The sequence below is a fragment of the Thamnophis sirtalis genome, unplaced genomic scaffold (genome assembly GCF_051295495.1).
Source record: "Thamnophis sirtalis isolate CommonGarterSnake01/CBP01778 unplaced genomic scaffold, rThaSir2_p1.2 scaffold_6, whole genome shotgun sequence".
Lineage (NCBI taxonomy): Eukaryota > Metazoa > Chordata > Lepidosauria > Squamata > Natricidae > Thamnophis > Thamnophis sirtalis.
The window spans coordinates 6,759,634-6,774,747 of NW_028261386.1; the positions used below are offsets into that span (position 1 = coordinate 6,759,634).

Here is a 15,114-nt window from a genome sequence, read left to right on the forward strand (position 1 = left end):
TGTTGGCTGTGACAGTAAAATTTAGCCATGTTCTTAATCTAGATTAAAGTGACCATCAGGTTTAGTTACCCATTCTCAGTGGCCCAATTTGGTTAAACTAAGCCCAAAATACAAAGCATGCTAAAAATATAGCTTAGTACATATCATTATGGCAGTGTATTTTTAAAGCAGCAACTGAAATAGGATAAAGTAAGGGAATATAGCTGGGGGAAAATGAAATTTTACTGATTCTTTTTATGTAGACATGGCCTTTCTAAAATTCCTACGCATCAACCATTAATTCCAAATTTGGCTAAATATTTAACCCTAACAAATATGCCATTTGAACTGCCTGCTTCACTCTGGAAAAGCAAGTTCTAGTAAACTGTCTCTTAAATCATGCTAGGAATTTTTCTGATTTTTCCATGAAAATGGAAGGGACAATTGGGAGTTGAAAGGAATGAAGGCTGAGTGGTGATTCACATGAGCTTCTGAAAGAGAAGAGGAGACTGGACGAAACGATCCTTGGATCCTTGTGAAATAAATTTTCGTTTAAAACTGCCAGAGTCTTTCTTTTTTCCTTTTTTTTTAAAGAGTTCCCATATGGAAACGTAGGATGATTTCATAAAGACAAAATGCTTAAAAAACGAACGCAGAAGAGCCAAAGGCTGATGGAGCTTAAAGCCCTAAATTTATTTATTTAGATAGATAGATAGATAGATAGATAGATAGATAGATAGATAGATAGATAGATAGATAATCTCACACGTGCAGATAAAAAGGTGGAACTGGAGGCCGTTTGCACAAACTATGCACGCTGGATCTTAACGCCCCGAGAGACTTCCCAGGAGAAGAGCCAGAGGGGGGAACATAATGTAAGAAGTTTAGAAACTTGGCTTTCCCCATTAAAAAAAAGGGGACTGCCCATTCTGTCGAGCGGTGCACCCCTTGCGATAAATTTGAGTCAGCACTACAACCAACAGCTCTGCAGTCTTCCAAAGGGAAGCTGGTCAGGTGGTTGCAGAGCCCCTGGAAACGGCAGTACGATGCAGCTGAAGAGGCAAAGCACAACCCACAGACAAACTGTGGCTCGGCTGGAGTGCAAACCGAGCGTTGCGTCTGAATCTTCCAGGGAAATGATGCACTGAAGGCTACAGCGGAGAGAGTGAGGTACGTTTGCTTTGGCTCTTCTCTTTGCCTCCTTTTATGACCTGATCCCCTTGCCAGAAAAAGAGGTGTGTGCGCGCGTTGGTGTGTTATGTGCCTAAAATTTTAAAAAATCAAAATCAAAACCTAGAGAGACTGGGAAAAATACCAGGGGAAAGAAACTGTCGTTTAACTTGGCAGTTCCCTGCTCTAGCAGTGATCTGCTGCAGTGACAAGCGCTTAAATCTTTGATTTTGGTCCTGAAAATGTTTCTCTCTTGGAAAAAAAGGGGAATAGGGCTAAGGTTAAGAATGGAGAAGAAGCAGAGAGGAAACGCAGGCAGGGAAGCGTGCCTTTAATATTCTCCGAATGCATCTTTGAGAATTGTTGAGAATATCCTCAGCAATTTCTAAGCATGCCTTAAAATTGCTCCGGATGGATTTTGGAACCCATGGATGCCGTTTGCTCTTGCGTGCCTTATAAGCTATGGCATGGCTAAGGGAGCTGCTATAACGACTGCGGGCATCGGAAGACCTAACGCTGACATCCAGCTCTGTCTGCCTGCCACCTTTGCACAGAAGCATCGTTTTATAACGGAAAGAATATCCGAGAGACAAACCGGGGATTCAGATGGCTCGAGATGGGAGAGAAAGCGGACATTGTAGGAGTTTGGGAAGAATGCTACTATTAGGAGCTGGAGGAGGATGGGAGAGTGGAAAAGGGGAAGGGAGAGAGATGAGGTGGAAACAGATCAGGCTGTTTTGACAGACAGCAAGACAGGGGGATGGAGAGCTTCCCTGGAAATAAGCATGTCTTTTCGGCACCATTAAGAATGATGCCACAGGGGTGAGGGTATGTCTGACTTTATTAAAATGCAATTCCACTGCCAAGGAGTAAGTGCTTCCCCCCCCCCCAAAAAAAAACCACCCTTCTAAAATGTGCAATAAACTGGGCATGTGTTACATGTTTGCTTCTAGGCAACCATGGAGAACCGGATCTTGAAGGCATCGCTTGGCGCCCTGGCTCTTCTCGTCTTCATACCAGCCATTCAGGGTATTTGTCCGTCTTTTTGTTCATGCTCAGGAAACGACAGAAACGTGGACTGTTCTGGCAGAAACCTGACCACGCTGCCCTACGGACTTCAAGACAACATCACCTATTTGAATTTGTCGTATAATCGCTTTGTGGAGCTCGACCACCAGCTGACTCAGTTTGCCAATTTGAGAACCCTGGATGTTTCCAACAATTGGCTTCGGAGCCTCCCGGCTCAACTGCCCAGGTCCCTGTGGGAAATATATGCCACGCACAACAGAATCAGGGTCCTCCAAAAGCTTGACACGGCTTACCAGTGGAACCTTAAAGTCCTCGACGTCTCGAGGAACATGGTGGAAAGGGCTGTGCTGATTAACAACACGATGAGCAGCCTGGTGTTCCTCAACCTCAGCAGCAACAAGCTTTGGACTGTCCCCACCAACATTCCCATCAACGTGGAGACAGTGGACCTGTCCCACAACTTCTTGTCGCAAATCCTCCCCGGCACGCTGAGGAGGCTCAGCCATCTGTCCCAACTTTACCTGCACAACAATAAGTTCGCCTACATCCCGGACAAAGCCTTTGACCAGCTGGCTCAGCTACAACTCATCACCCTTTACAACAATCCCTGGGCCTGCCGGGATAAACCACTAGCCCTCTCTTATTTGCAGGACTGGGTAGGTAAAACGCAAGCCACGATCTTTGGGGTGCCGTGCCCGGAGGAGGAAGAAGAGGACACTGTGTCATGGGAAGGCTCCGGGCCATTCTCAGCTACCCCAACCATGGCCCAGAAACATCTCTTCGTGAAAGCCATAAAGGCAGTGGTTACCACAGACTCTGCCGAAGCGACTGAGCAGAGTGAATTCGCGTATGAACAACAGTCCGGAATGGCAGACATCATCAATGTAAATACCACTGATGACCCAACCATAGCATTCACCAGCACCGACAGGCCACTGGCTCCCTACCCAGATAATTTCGGCACGGAGGACCTTAATTCTTTCGAAGTAGCGGCAGCCACACACATGGTCTACATCCAAGATGCCACCTCGGCCAAGTCCAGCCCAAAAGGTCTGGCCGAAGTCCCCACAATTCCTATGACCTTGAGGATCACCAGCGGGGTGCCTACACACTACCCAAAGAAACAACAAAGCACAACAATCAAGAAAGAAGAACGTGCCACCAAAAGTAGCCCGCGGGCACCGTCTCAAGCAAATGTGCCCAGGGGGTATTTGTTCTCCGCTGTCATGCTTGCTGTGGTGGCCCTGGCAACTGGCAGTAATTTGTGTTTAAATGAATGAATTGCTTCATTATTCCATATTAATAACATGTCTGGGGAGGGGGAGGGGGAAGAGAAATGCTCCTGTTCCACAAGGAATTACTGTAGATGCAAGAAGAAACGCCTGTTTTAAGATTCTGAAATATGACCGAAGACTATAATAACTCCTCTTTGAATGGCAGGGCTGCAGAAAAAATCACGTCTTGGTAACCAAGCTGCTACTTACTTAAATTATGTCTTACTGAATTAAGAAAATAAAAAAAAAGGAAGAAAACTATACCCAATAATACGGTTGTTTTTATGAAATGTGTTCTTTTGTATTTACATTTTTAATTTTCTTCACAAAAAGTATTTTAAAATGTCAGTATTTTCTGTATTGATTATGAATAGTTTTGTCATTAAACATCTGGAAACAAAAAACGTTCCCAGGCCTGCGTTATACAGAGTTGCCAGAGAGAAAACTTTTGAGTACATAAATGCTAATTCTTTACTAAAGATGACAATGCATAAAAGGGGGGAAAAGAGGGTGAGAGATAAAGATATCTAAAACACAATTACTTCTAAGCACAGTTTGTTGCCATAACTCTTACTAACATCCTAGAGGAGATAGTAGGACACAAGGTTATTTGGCTGCTCCCATCAAGTTTTCATTTAGTATTCATCTCTAATTACTGTTTAAATAGGCCCTGGAGCCTGTGGTCCTTTTCCAGAAAGACTTTACTTATTCATTAAAGTTATGCCATATTTCTCTTTCATTGAGCTGAAGGTAGTACACAAAGTGTTCTCTCATTCCCCCCCCCCACAACCTTGGAAGGTAGGCTGGCCCGAGAATGAATGACCAGCTCAATGTCACTTCAATGTTGTGGGGCAGGGAATGTTGTGGGTCCCATCCCCAAGGGAGATAGATACACCTGGTGGGACCCAGAAGAAGGGCCTTCTCTGTGGTGGCTCCCTCTCTCTGGAACATCATCCCCCCCAGAGATTAGAACAGTCCCCACTCTAATGCTCTTCTGGAAGGCGCTGAAGGCCTGGTTCCGACAGCGGACCTGGGGAACCCAGAGCAGGATGGAGCCCTTTAAATGGCTCATGTGATCGGCTGTCGCTGGAACAGGTGGTGGGGGTGTGTGATTTTATTATATTGATTTTATTACATTAATTTATTTGATTTTTTATTAGTTTTACTGTTTTTAGACGTGGTTTTTATATTCTGTAAGCAGCCTTGAGTCGCTATGGGCGAATAGCTGGTAATATAAAATTGATGATGATGATGATGATGATGATGATGATGATGATGGTGATGATGTTCCCATCCCTGGGTCACTCCTGGGCCAGCGAGTACCCTGACCGCTACTCACAGCAAAAAACAATGGTTTAAATATTTCATACCTAACCCACAGCTCTCTTAACATCATAACCCTCCACATAGGTTGAAAGTCAACATCAATGGCCCCATGCTCACTCCGCATCGGGTTGGGGAGAGCGGACCTATTTTATTCTGTTCATCAAATTTCTACCCAACGGTCAGCCCTGTGAGGCAGACAAGTTCAACCTCACAAGCATAGCATAGCAATAGCACTTAGCAATAGCACTTAGACTTATATACTGCTTCACAGTGCTTTTACAGCCCGCTCTAAGCGGTTTTACAGAGTCAGTGTATTGCCCCCAACAATCTGGGTCCTCATTTTATCCACCTTGGAAGGATGGAAGGCTGAGTCTACCTTGAGCCTGGTGAGATTTGAACTGCCAAATTGCAGGCAGCTGGCAGACAGCAGAAGTAGCCTGAAGTACTGCACTCTAACCACTGCACCACCACAGCATGGATTCAAGTTAATGCTCTTTACTGCTGTAGAGCAAAATAATAGAATCTTGCAAGCTGGTTTGAGGGGCTCTCTGACCCAGCTTGTACTAAACCAAATCCAGGGTTTATTCTGAGTTTCTCCATGTGCTTTCCTCTTTGTCATGCTGAGTAATATTTTCTGAATATTAGAAAATATTTTTCCCCTCCCAACAGTTTGCTCACTCCCTCCTCATTGCTAAGGCCAGCTCTCCATTCTTTCACAGTACAGGAATCATTTTTCATTGATAAATCAACACTGTCAAGGTAAGCCAGTTTTGCATTTTTGAGGGATTAGAACAGAGGTGTGGAACTATGGCCCCTTTATGACTTGCAGACTTCAACTCCCAGAATTCCTGAGCCAGTCAGGCATGGGATTCTAGGAGTTGAAGTCCACAAGTCATGAAAGGGCCATCGTTCCCCACCCTTGGCTTAGAACCACAGAGATAAATGTATCATTTAATCAGGTGAACATGGTATATAATAAAGTGTCCTGACATGCCATGCAGGTGTGGACATCCAGAGCAATCAAGGAACTGCCTACCTAGCTCTGGATGGAGCTCTGACGGCATCCATTATTGCTTAATGGGTTCCTTCAGAATGTACAGCCTTGAATTGATTACCTAAACCTCAAGTCTCCTTTGTTTAAGCTTAATGCAGTTTCTATTCATAAAGCAGGGAGGGGGGAGTTTCATTATGAGCCGCTAACAAAAGGGGTCAGGCAGAGGTGGAATTGCCATGAAGCTTCATTGATGAGAACCTGGCTGGCTGGAAAGAGTCCAAGCTTTAGTATCTTCTTTGCAAAATCATTCTGGTGTGCTTCGGATACTGGAGTGCTATAAATCTAAAGGCTCCTGCTATTGCTACTACTCCCAAACTTCCTGGCCAGCAGAGACAGTGGCCATAACCAACTGGGAAATCTGGGAGATTGCAATCTTAATATTTGGGGAAGGTTGGCACGAACCACACTGAATAGCGCAAATATACTGTATCCCAGTGTTTTTTTCAGTCTTGGCAATTTGGGAAAAAATGTGGACTTCAATTCCCAGAATTCCTCAACCAGCAAAGATGGAACTCAGCCATTCCATCTGCCAGCCAATGTCGGGGAGAGCCTTCTCTGTTGCAGCTCCGGCCCTCTGGAACGAGCTCCCTGTTGAGATCCGGATCCTTACTACCCTCCCGGCCTTCCGCAAAGCCACCAAGTCCTGGCTGTTCCAGCAGGCTGGGGGGAGCTGAGAAGCATCTACCTCCATAGAAATTGTGAATGTTGGTTTTGTTTTAATATGTTGTCTTTGTCTTGTTCCCCCCTTTCCCTTGTCTTTTGTGAGCCGCCCGGAGTCCTCCGGGAGTGGGCGGCATACAAGACAAATAAATAAATAAATAAAGTTGAAGAGTGTTGATATCGACATCTCTTTTAAGTTGTCAAGGTTGTGTGTCAGTGGGCTCCAAAAGCTAAGACAACCACGATCATGGGCAACATATCCAGATACTATGGAATCACCCTGGAGACGTCTGGGCAAGTCACAGGTGTCACCAGCAAGAATAATGGGCAATAAAACCAGGTAAATAATTTGGACCAGCATTTCTACGGCTAAACAAGGGAGTTATTAAGTGAGTTGCACTCAATTCAATGACCTTTTTCTTGCCACCATTAAGTAAATCACTGCAGGTGTTAAGTGAAGCATGTGGTCGTTAAGCGAATCCAGTCCCCATCCCATTGACTTTGCTGGTTGGAAGCTGGCTGAGAAAGTTGCCAATGTTGACTCCAGGACCACTACAAGCATCGTAAATACATGCCTATTGTCAAGCACCCATATCATGTAGAATAGAATAGAATAGAATAGCAGAGTTGGAAGGGACCTTGGAGGTCCTCTAGTCCAGTGGTCCCCAACCCCCGGTCCGCGGCCCGGTGCCGGGCCGTGGAGTACCTGGCACCGGACCGCGCAGCCATGATCGCTGCAGCTGGGCGCCGTGGCTCTTCTGCTGTGCCAGCCGCTCCTCTTCCAGCCGCTCGCCCAGCGCGCAAAGCTCCCGGCAGCGGCACCACAGCTCCTCGAGGCGCCGGCGGCTCTCCTGGTTCTGCGCGCGCAGCTTGCGCAGGTCCTGTTGGCCCAGGCGGCCCCCTTCCAGCTCCTGCAGCGCCCGCAACTCGGCCTCGTATTGCTCCAGGCTCTGCGCGCAGCTCCAGCTCAGCACCAGCGCGTAGTCGGAGGCCAGCTGCCGCTTCTCGGAGCACCCGGCCCGGAGGACGCGCGGGGCAGACAGCAGCGCGGCCGGCCGCTGCTTGCGCGCTTCCTGCAGCCCTTCGTGCTCGGCCAGGAGCTGCTCCAGCAGCGCCTCCAGAGCGGCGCAGTCGGCCCACAGCCCCTCCAGCTGCTGCTGCCGCCGGGCCAGCTCAGGCTCCAGGCAGCGGAGACGCAGCTCTCCAAGTTGCGCGCTCAGCCTCTCCAAGCTCTCCAACTCGTGGCGCAGCGCGTCCCGCTCCAGCTCGCCTTGAGGTGATCTCAAAAAATAAGCTAGGTTGGATATGACTGGGATAAGATTTCCAGATGTTGACTTGGCTCAAGTCACCGGTTCCTTTTTCTTGCTGAATGAAAACTCCTGCATCATGGTTGTATGTAGGATGTATTTAGAAAAATTCAAGATGGGAACCATCTTGGTTTTTATGTGATGCAAATAAAAGAATAAATAGGCTTTTAATTTCATAGTCATGGCTATTACCTTGACATTTTCGATGTCACTCTGACACCCCTGTCCCAGATAATTTGGTGAATGGACAGAGAGGCTACCAGCTAGTAGTAGGCTGGCTTGAATGCACTTACTAAGAAAGGATTCACAGTGAATTCAATGAATAACATTTTTGGGTGATCATCAATCTGATGGGAGCTATATATCTATTGCAGCATTTACCTGCAAATTTAAAGGAAGTCCAGAAAGCGATTGCAATCTATTTGGCATATATTTACAAATACATATTGAAAATAATGCAACATCTAACATTTTATGATATATAAATGAAATATATATGATATATAAACAATCAATGTGTCGTCGCGAACAACGCCCCCCCACCCCTGCGCGCGCTCAGCGGGCCACGGTAAAATTATCACAGGCTGACTGGTCCGCGGCGATAAAAAGGTTGGGGACCACTGCTCTAGTCCAACCCCCTGCCTAGGCAGGAAACCCTACACCATTTCAGACAAATGGATATCCAACATCTTCTTTAAAACTTCCAGTGTTGGAGCATTCACAACTTCTGGAGGCAAGTTGTTCCATTGATTGTTAATTGTCATGAAATTTCTCCTTGGTTCTAGGTTGCTTCTCTCCTTGATTAGTTTCCACCCATTGCTTCTTGTTCTGCTCTCGGGTGCTTTGGAGAATAGTTTGACTCCCTCTTCTTTGTGGCAACCCCTGAGATATTGGAACGCTGCTGAAATGTCTCCCCTGGCCCTTCTTTTCATTAAACTAGACATACCCAGTTCCTGCAACCGTTCTTCATATGTTTTAGTCTCCAGTCCCCTAATCCTCTTTGTTGCTCTTCTCTGCACACGAGTAAGAGGACCGGTTGTAGATCACCTTTTTTCCCTCAGTGCCACCGAACTCTAAACAGTCACTAAATGAATGATTGTAAGTCGAGGATTGCCTGTAATTGATATGCGGGCAGGAAGTTAGGAAGTGCCACAAAATGCTTACGAGATGTAGCTGCTGCAATGTTTCTCAACCTGGACCACTTTAAGGTAGGTGGACTTCAACTCCCAGAGTACCCCAAGCATGCTGGCTGGGGTATTCTGGGCGTTGGAGTCCACCAGCCTTAAAGTGGTCGAGGTTGAGAAACACTGAGTTGCTGAAGAACAGAGAAGCTGAAGGAAGTTCCTACATGGTGAATGCAGTGAGGATCCTGCCCCACAGAGCAATTATTGTGGTTCTGCTCTCTTTTCCTCCCAACTGTCGCTGCCAAAGATGGGAGCGTCCAAGCAATGAAGGCTGTAAAGGAATCCAAGTCCCATTTCCCTTCGAGGAGTCTGTGGACGGCCGCTCCCTGATCCGAATGTAAATTTCCAGAGCTGGATGCAAAAGGTAGAAGGGCAGGATTGGCACAACTGCCTACTCCTCCTCTGCAGCTTCCCCAACAGGTTACATACTGCAGCAGCCATTTCCATGGTTACCCGAAGCAGCAAGAGGATTCAGGAAAGAACGGAGGGCTGCTCCTCATTAGAAAAGCATATATTTTTTCCCCACCACTGTGGATCAAAGGGAGCAGAATGGCAAAACAATGAAGGCGGCAGGAGAATTGACAAGCTCGATGCATCGCTAGAGAAAGGCTGCATGCCAATTTCGTTAAGACCAGTTGCAAGGGGGGGGGTCAGCTCAGGGAAAGGAACAGCCAAAGGGGCCTGGTGTCACTCACCTGTACCAAGACCAGAAAGACAAAGTAAAAATAAGATGCAGATGCAACACACACACACACACACACACACACACACACCAGTGGTGCAATAGCAATAGTTAGACTTATATACCGCTTCATAGGGCTTTCAGCCCTCTCTAAGCGGTTTACAGAGTCAGCATATTGCCTCCAACAACAATCCGGGTCCTCATTTTACCCACCTCGGAAGGATGGGAGGCTGAGTCAACCTTGAGCCGGTGAGATTTGAACAGCCGAACTGCTGAACTGCAGTCAGCTGAAGTAGCCTGCAGTGCTGCATTTAACCACTGCGCCACCTTGGCTCATACTGGCACCACTGCGCCACCTTGGCTCATACTGGCTGGTGGGTTCCAGCCAGTACGGTAGTAGTCAGGAAGCGGAGCTACCGTACCAGTATGGTGGCTCGTTCGCTCGTTTTTGCCCTCAGGAGCACTTTGCAAGCCTCTCAAACCCTCTGCATGTCCATTTGTGCAAAGGGCGGGGGGTTTCGGTAGACCAAAAATGCTGTATTCTGTGTATAAGACACACCCAGATTTTCACCCTCTTTTTTGGGGGGGAAAGGTGCGTCTTATACTCTTGAAAAATACAGTAACTCTCATCCAGGAGGAACCCTTTGCCATCTTAGCCGAGTATTTCTTGTGCTTTTAATTCTTTGACATTTCTGCTCATTTTCTGATAGGATTCCCAAAGAAGAGGAGGAGGATGCTGGCAGCCGCAAAGAAAGGCAGGCGGGGGGGGGGGGGGGGAGAATCCAAATTTCAGGATCCTCTGCAGGTATCAATTAATCAACATTATACATTGAGAACCAGTGTTTTATGGGTGGTGCTGCAATTTTCACCATGAACTGTCCGGATGGAATTCAAAGTGCTGGTTTTGACTTAAAAATAGCCTCATGCTTGGCACTTACAGGACTGTCCCTCTCCACAAAGAAGCAGCCACTGAATTCGGCCAATGTGGACTTGCTGCCAACTTCCCCCCGGAGAGCTGGGGCAAAGGGGCAGTCTTGTTTGGCGGCAGCCTCTTATTACGAAACAGCCTCGGGACATTAGGTTGGCACCATCAACCTAGAAACTGGCTTTCTAGAAATTATTGGCTTTCTATAAATGATGAAGACAGAAGGTTTGAGAGGGCTTTTGGGTGTACATGATCCCCATTGCGTCGAGTGTTTTTCTTTTCTTGATTTCTACGTGTTCACGTTCAAAGGATCATTTGCCAGAGAGGCTTTTTCATCTATTAACTTCTGGTTTCTTGTATTTTGAAGCAGTATTTTGATGCTTAACTAACAGAGTTGGAAAAGACTTCAGAGATCTTCTAGTCCAGTGTTTTTCAACCACTGTGCCGCGGCACACTAGTGTGCCGTGACATAGTGTAAGGTGTGCCGTGGGAAAATTACTTTATATATAGTCAATATAGGCACAGAGTTACATTTTTTAAACATTTTCTAATGGTGGTGTGCCTCGTGATTTTTTTCATGAAAAAAGTGTGCCTTTGCACAAAAAAGGTTGAAAAACACTGTCTAGTCCAACCACCTGCTCAAGCAGGAGACCGTATACTATTCCAGACAAGTGACTATGTAGTCCCTTCTTAAAAACCTCCAGTAAAGGAGCACCCACAAGCAGCGGTTCTCTGCCTGGTTGCTGGGTGGGTGTGGCCTGGTCAGCCTCCTGTACCACGGCAGGTGTGTGTGTCATTTTTGCCCTCCCTGAGCTCCGGAGGTGTTCTCCGAGACTCTGGGAAGGCAAAAATGACCTCCCCAGGCTCGGGAGGCCCTCGGGAGGCCAGAAACAGGGTCATTGTCCATTTCCCGAACTTCCGAGAGGCCTGTTTTTTGCCCTCCCCGAGCCTCTGTGTGTGCCCTGCACTTACCTGCATCCAAAAGGGGCCACAAGGAGACTCCTGGGGGGGTGGGTGAGTGGGGAGGGGCCAGCCAGGAGTGGGATTTGGGGGTTCTCAGAACTGCGCAGAATCTTAGCTAGAGGTTCTCCCAAACCCCTGCGAACCCCCAACAGCCCACCCCTGCCCACAAGTTCTGGAGGTGAGCCATTCCACTGATTAATTATTCTCACTGAAAGGAAGTTTTAGACTGCATCTCTCTTCAACAAGTTTCCAGCCGTTACTCCATATTCTCCCCTCAGGTGCACTTGAGAATAGACCCCTCTCTTCTTGGCGGCAGCCCCTCAAGTATTGGAAGACTGCTAGCATGTCACCCCAGTCCTTCCTTCTCTTTGTTAGACTAGAACAGGGGTCGGCAAACCTAAACACTCAAAGAGCCATTTGGACCCGTTTCCCACAGAAAAGAAAACACCGGGAGCCACAAAGGTCCTAACCGGAAGCCCCCTGTTCAATTCTGGAGCTGGCTGGAAGTTCAGTTCCCCCACCATACTTTACCTAGAGTGGCATCCTTTTTCCTCTACCTGTCATAACCGAAAGCCCTATCAATTGTGGAGACAACTGGAAAACCCTCCCTTTGCCATAGAGTCTCCTGTGCTTCTCTCCCCCTCCCCACTGGAAGCTCCTCTCAAAATTGTGGCATCGACCGGTGACGGAGCTGCAGCAGAGGGAGGAAAGAGCCACATGTGGCTCCAGAAACGCAGTTTGCTGACCCCTGGACTAGAACGTTTTACAGATCTACTGCAAATCTTTCAGAAACGTGTTAGTAGATGGCTGGGTTAGGAGCATATGTTGTATAGAAACACAGGAAACTGGCCACAGTGATTAAGGTGCCTCTCAAGGAAATTTGTCCTCCCACAGACGACTCTTTTAGGACTTTGAACATCTTTTAAGATCTACCATGACCTTACAGAGACCGCCTGCTGCCAATTACCTCCCAAAGACCCATTAGATCACACAGGGTTGGCCTCCTCCGGGTTCCATCTACTAGCCAATGCCATCTGGCTACTACCCGGGGGAGGGCCTTCTCTGTGGCAGCTCTGGCCCTTTGGAATGAACTCCTCGCAGAGATTCGGACCCTCACCTCCCTCCAGGCCTTCCGAAAAGCCGTTAAAACCTGGCTGTGTCGGCAGGCCTGGGGTTGATGAGTTCCCTTCCCCTCTCGATTGTGTGTCTGTTGGCTATTTTAAATGCTTGTATTTGTAGTTCTTGTGTTTCCCTTCCCCTTTTGGGTTTGTGAGCCGCCCTGAGTCCCGCTGGGAATAGGGCGGCATATAAATAAAACGAAACCTGAAACCTGAAACCTGAAACAACAGTGATGGGTAATCATTTTGTCGTTGTGTGCCGAAAGCATGTGCATGCATGACAGCGCGGACCCATATTCATAATGCAATGCCGCGTGCAACACCCCTGCCCCCTCTGCACATGCGCCCTTCCCCCCCCATGCCCCGTTTTGGACCTAGGCCTCCCTACAGCCTCCTGGGATGAAAAATGGGCCACAGGGGGGCGCCCACTTGCATTCACGTCTCCCACATGTGCCGTGCATGCGCAGCAGAGACCCGAAAATCAGCTGACTGCTGGGAGGCGCACACGCATGCATGGTGGAGCTGAGCTGGGGCGACGGCTCACATGCCCGCCATAGGTTCACCATCACGAACATGTCACTAGCTCATACTATGGGCCTCAAGATTCAAACCTTGTGACTGGGCAGTACTGCCTGTGCCACCTTTTTTCTCACATCGTATGTGAACTCATGGCTTTTTGATGCTATAGTTCCATATTGGTATCTTCTACATGTCTTCTGACTACAAGGCCCAAAATTCCCACTCAGGCTGGGGACATCAGTTTAGTGAAAGCTCAGCTAGCTTGAGGCTTCCTTGAATCAAATGTTCCCCAAGAATCATGGACAGGAATGAGGCCTTGGTCTGCTGTGATTTAAAGCAAGTAGGTTCAGAATACAAAAAGTCATCACATAAAGGTTTCGAACCCATTTCCGTAAGACAAGGAGAGGCAGAGTCTGGGGGTTGAGTCAAGAGAGGAATCAGCCTGGAGTTCTTACATTGCCACAAGAGATTGAAAGCCCAACCTCCCTTGAGTTCTGTTGACTCTTATCTAGTGCCAGGTTTCTGCTGACAGGTTGACTAAATTCTTGTGTATAAGTGTGAGCAATAAATCTTCTTAATTGGAACTTAACATATGGCCCTGATTCTTCCAGCCTGAAAAAGCTCCATGTACATACAGAATAGGGAAAAACAGGTGCAAGCCATAGCCAACTTCCTTCAGTAGAATATGTTGAATAACCGGATTATGTCCAGTTTATTAGCTGCGACGTTTACCAACGGTTCATTTTCAGTTTTGCATATTGAGTTCCAAAAAAAGAGTGCAGAATCAGGAAATGTTGGTCTCACCGGATCAGCAGCCCAAGGCCTGCGTTTCTGCAAAACGCACATGGGCTGCCCCACAAAGGTCAAAACCTTTCACACCAAAGAAAAAGAGGAACATCCTACTTTTAAAAAAAAGGCAGAAGCAGCCAAATTTACCACCACCCACACTCCTTTCTAAAACAAGCAACTGTCAAAGAGAGAAAGAAAGAGAGAGAGGAAGTGAATGCACACCTAAAACTTGGATGTTTTGAAAAAGATTTAGAATGTAATGCTGGGGAGGGATCCTTTTGGTGGGCAGGATTTACAATTTTTTTTTTCTTTTTGGCGAGATGAAGTATTGCAGTACAAAAGGAAACAGTGAAAGATTCCAGGGCTGGGATTTCCTCACCTTAAAAAATTTTTTAGGGGAGACTGTGTTTTTTTTTTTAAATGTTATCATACCTGTTTTGAGATGTGTTAATGATTTTATATACAATACAATAGCAGAGTTGGAAGGGTATCTTGGAGGTCTTCTAGTCCAACCTCCTGCCTAGGCAGGAAACCCTATACCGTTTCAGACAAATGGCTATCCAACATCTTCTTAAAGACTTCCAGGGTTGGGGCATTCACAACTTCTGGAGGCAAGTTGTTCCACTGATCGATTGTTCTAACTGTAAGGAAATTTCTCCTCAGTTCTAAGTTACTTCTCTCCTTGATTAGTTTCCACCCATTGCTTCTTGTCCTACCCTCAGGTGCTTTGGAGAATAGCTTGACTCCCTCTTCTTTGTGGCAACCCCTGAGATATTGGAAGACTGCTATCATGTCTCCAGTCCTTCTTTTCATTCAACTAGACATACCCAGTTCCTGCAACCGTTCCTCGTAGCCTCCAGTCCCTAATCCTCTTTGTGGCTCTTCTCTGCACTCTTTCTAGAGTCTCCACATCTTTTCTACATCGTGGCGACCAAAACTGAATGCAGTATTCCAAGTGTGGCCTTACCAAGGCCTTATAAAGTGGTATTAACACTTCACGTGATCTTGATTCTATCCCTCTGTTGACGCAGCCTAGAACTGTGTTGGCTTTTTTGGCAGCTGCTGCACACGGCTGGCTCCTATTTAAATGGTTTTCCACTAGGACTCCAAGATCCCTCTCACAGTTACTACTGTT

At 47.1% G+C, this 15,114-nt stretch overlaps 2 protein-coding genes across 5 annotated transcripts in view; one reads left to right on the forward strand and one right to left on the reverse strand.

Annotated features, from left to right (window-relative positions):
* NF1 (neurofibromin 1) overlaps positions 1-15,114 on the reverse strand; it is a 270,036-nt gene that overhangs the window by 110,200 nt on the left and 144,722 nt on the right. The window lies entirely within an intron of this gene.
* OMG (oligodendrocyte myelin glycoprotein) lies at positions 974-3,723 on the forward strand. The gene is made up of 2 exons (XM_014060163.2): positions 974-1,149; positions 2,103-3,723. The coding sequence occupies exon 2, from the start codon at positions 2,109-2,111 to the stop codon at positions 3,456-3,458; it is 1,350 nt and encodes a 449-aa protein (XP_013915638.2). The 5' UTR covers positions 974-1,149; positions 2,103-2,108; the 3' UTR covers positions 3,459-3,723.

Coding starts and splice junctions, on each gene's coding strand:
- OMG (XM_014060163.2), top strand. CDS start 2,109: ATGGAGAACCGGATCTTGAAGGCATCGCTTGGCGCCCTGGCTCTTCTC.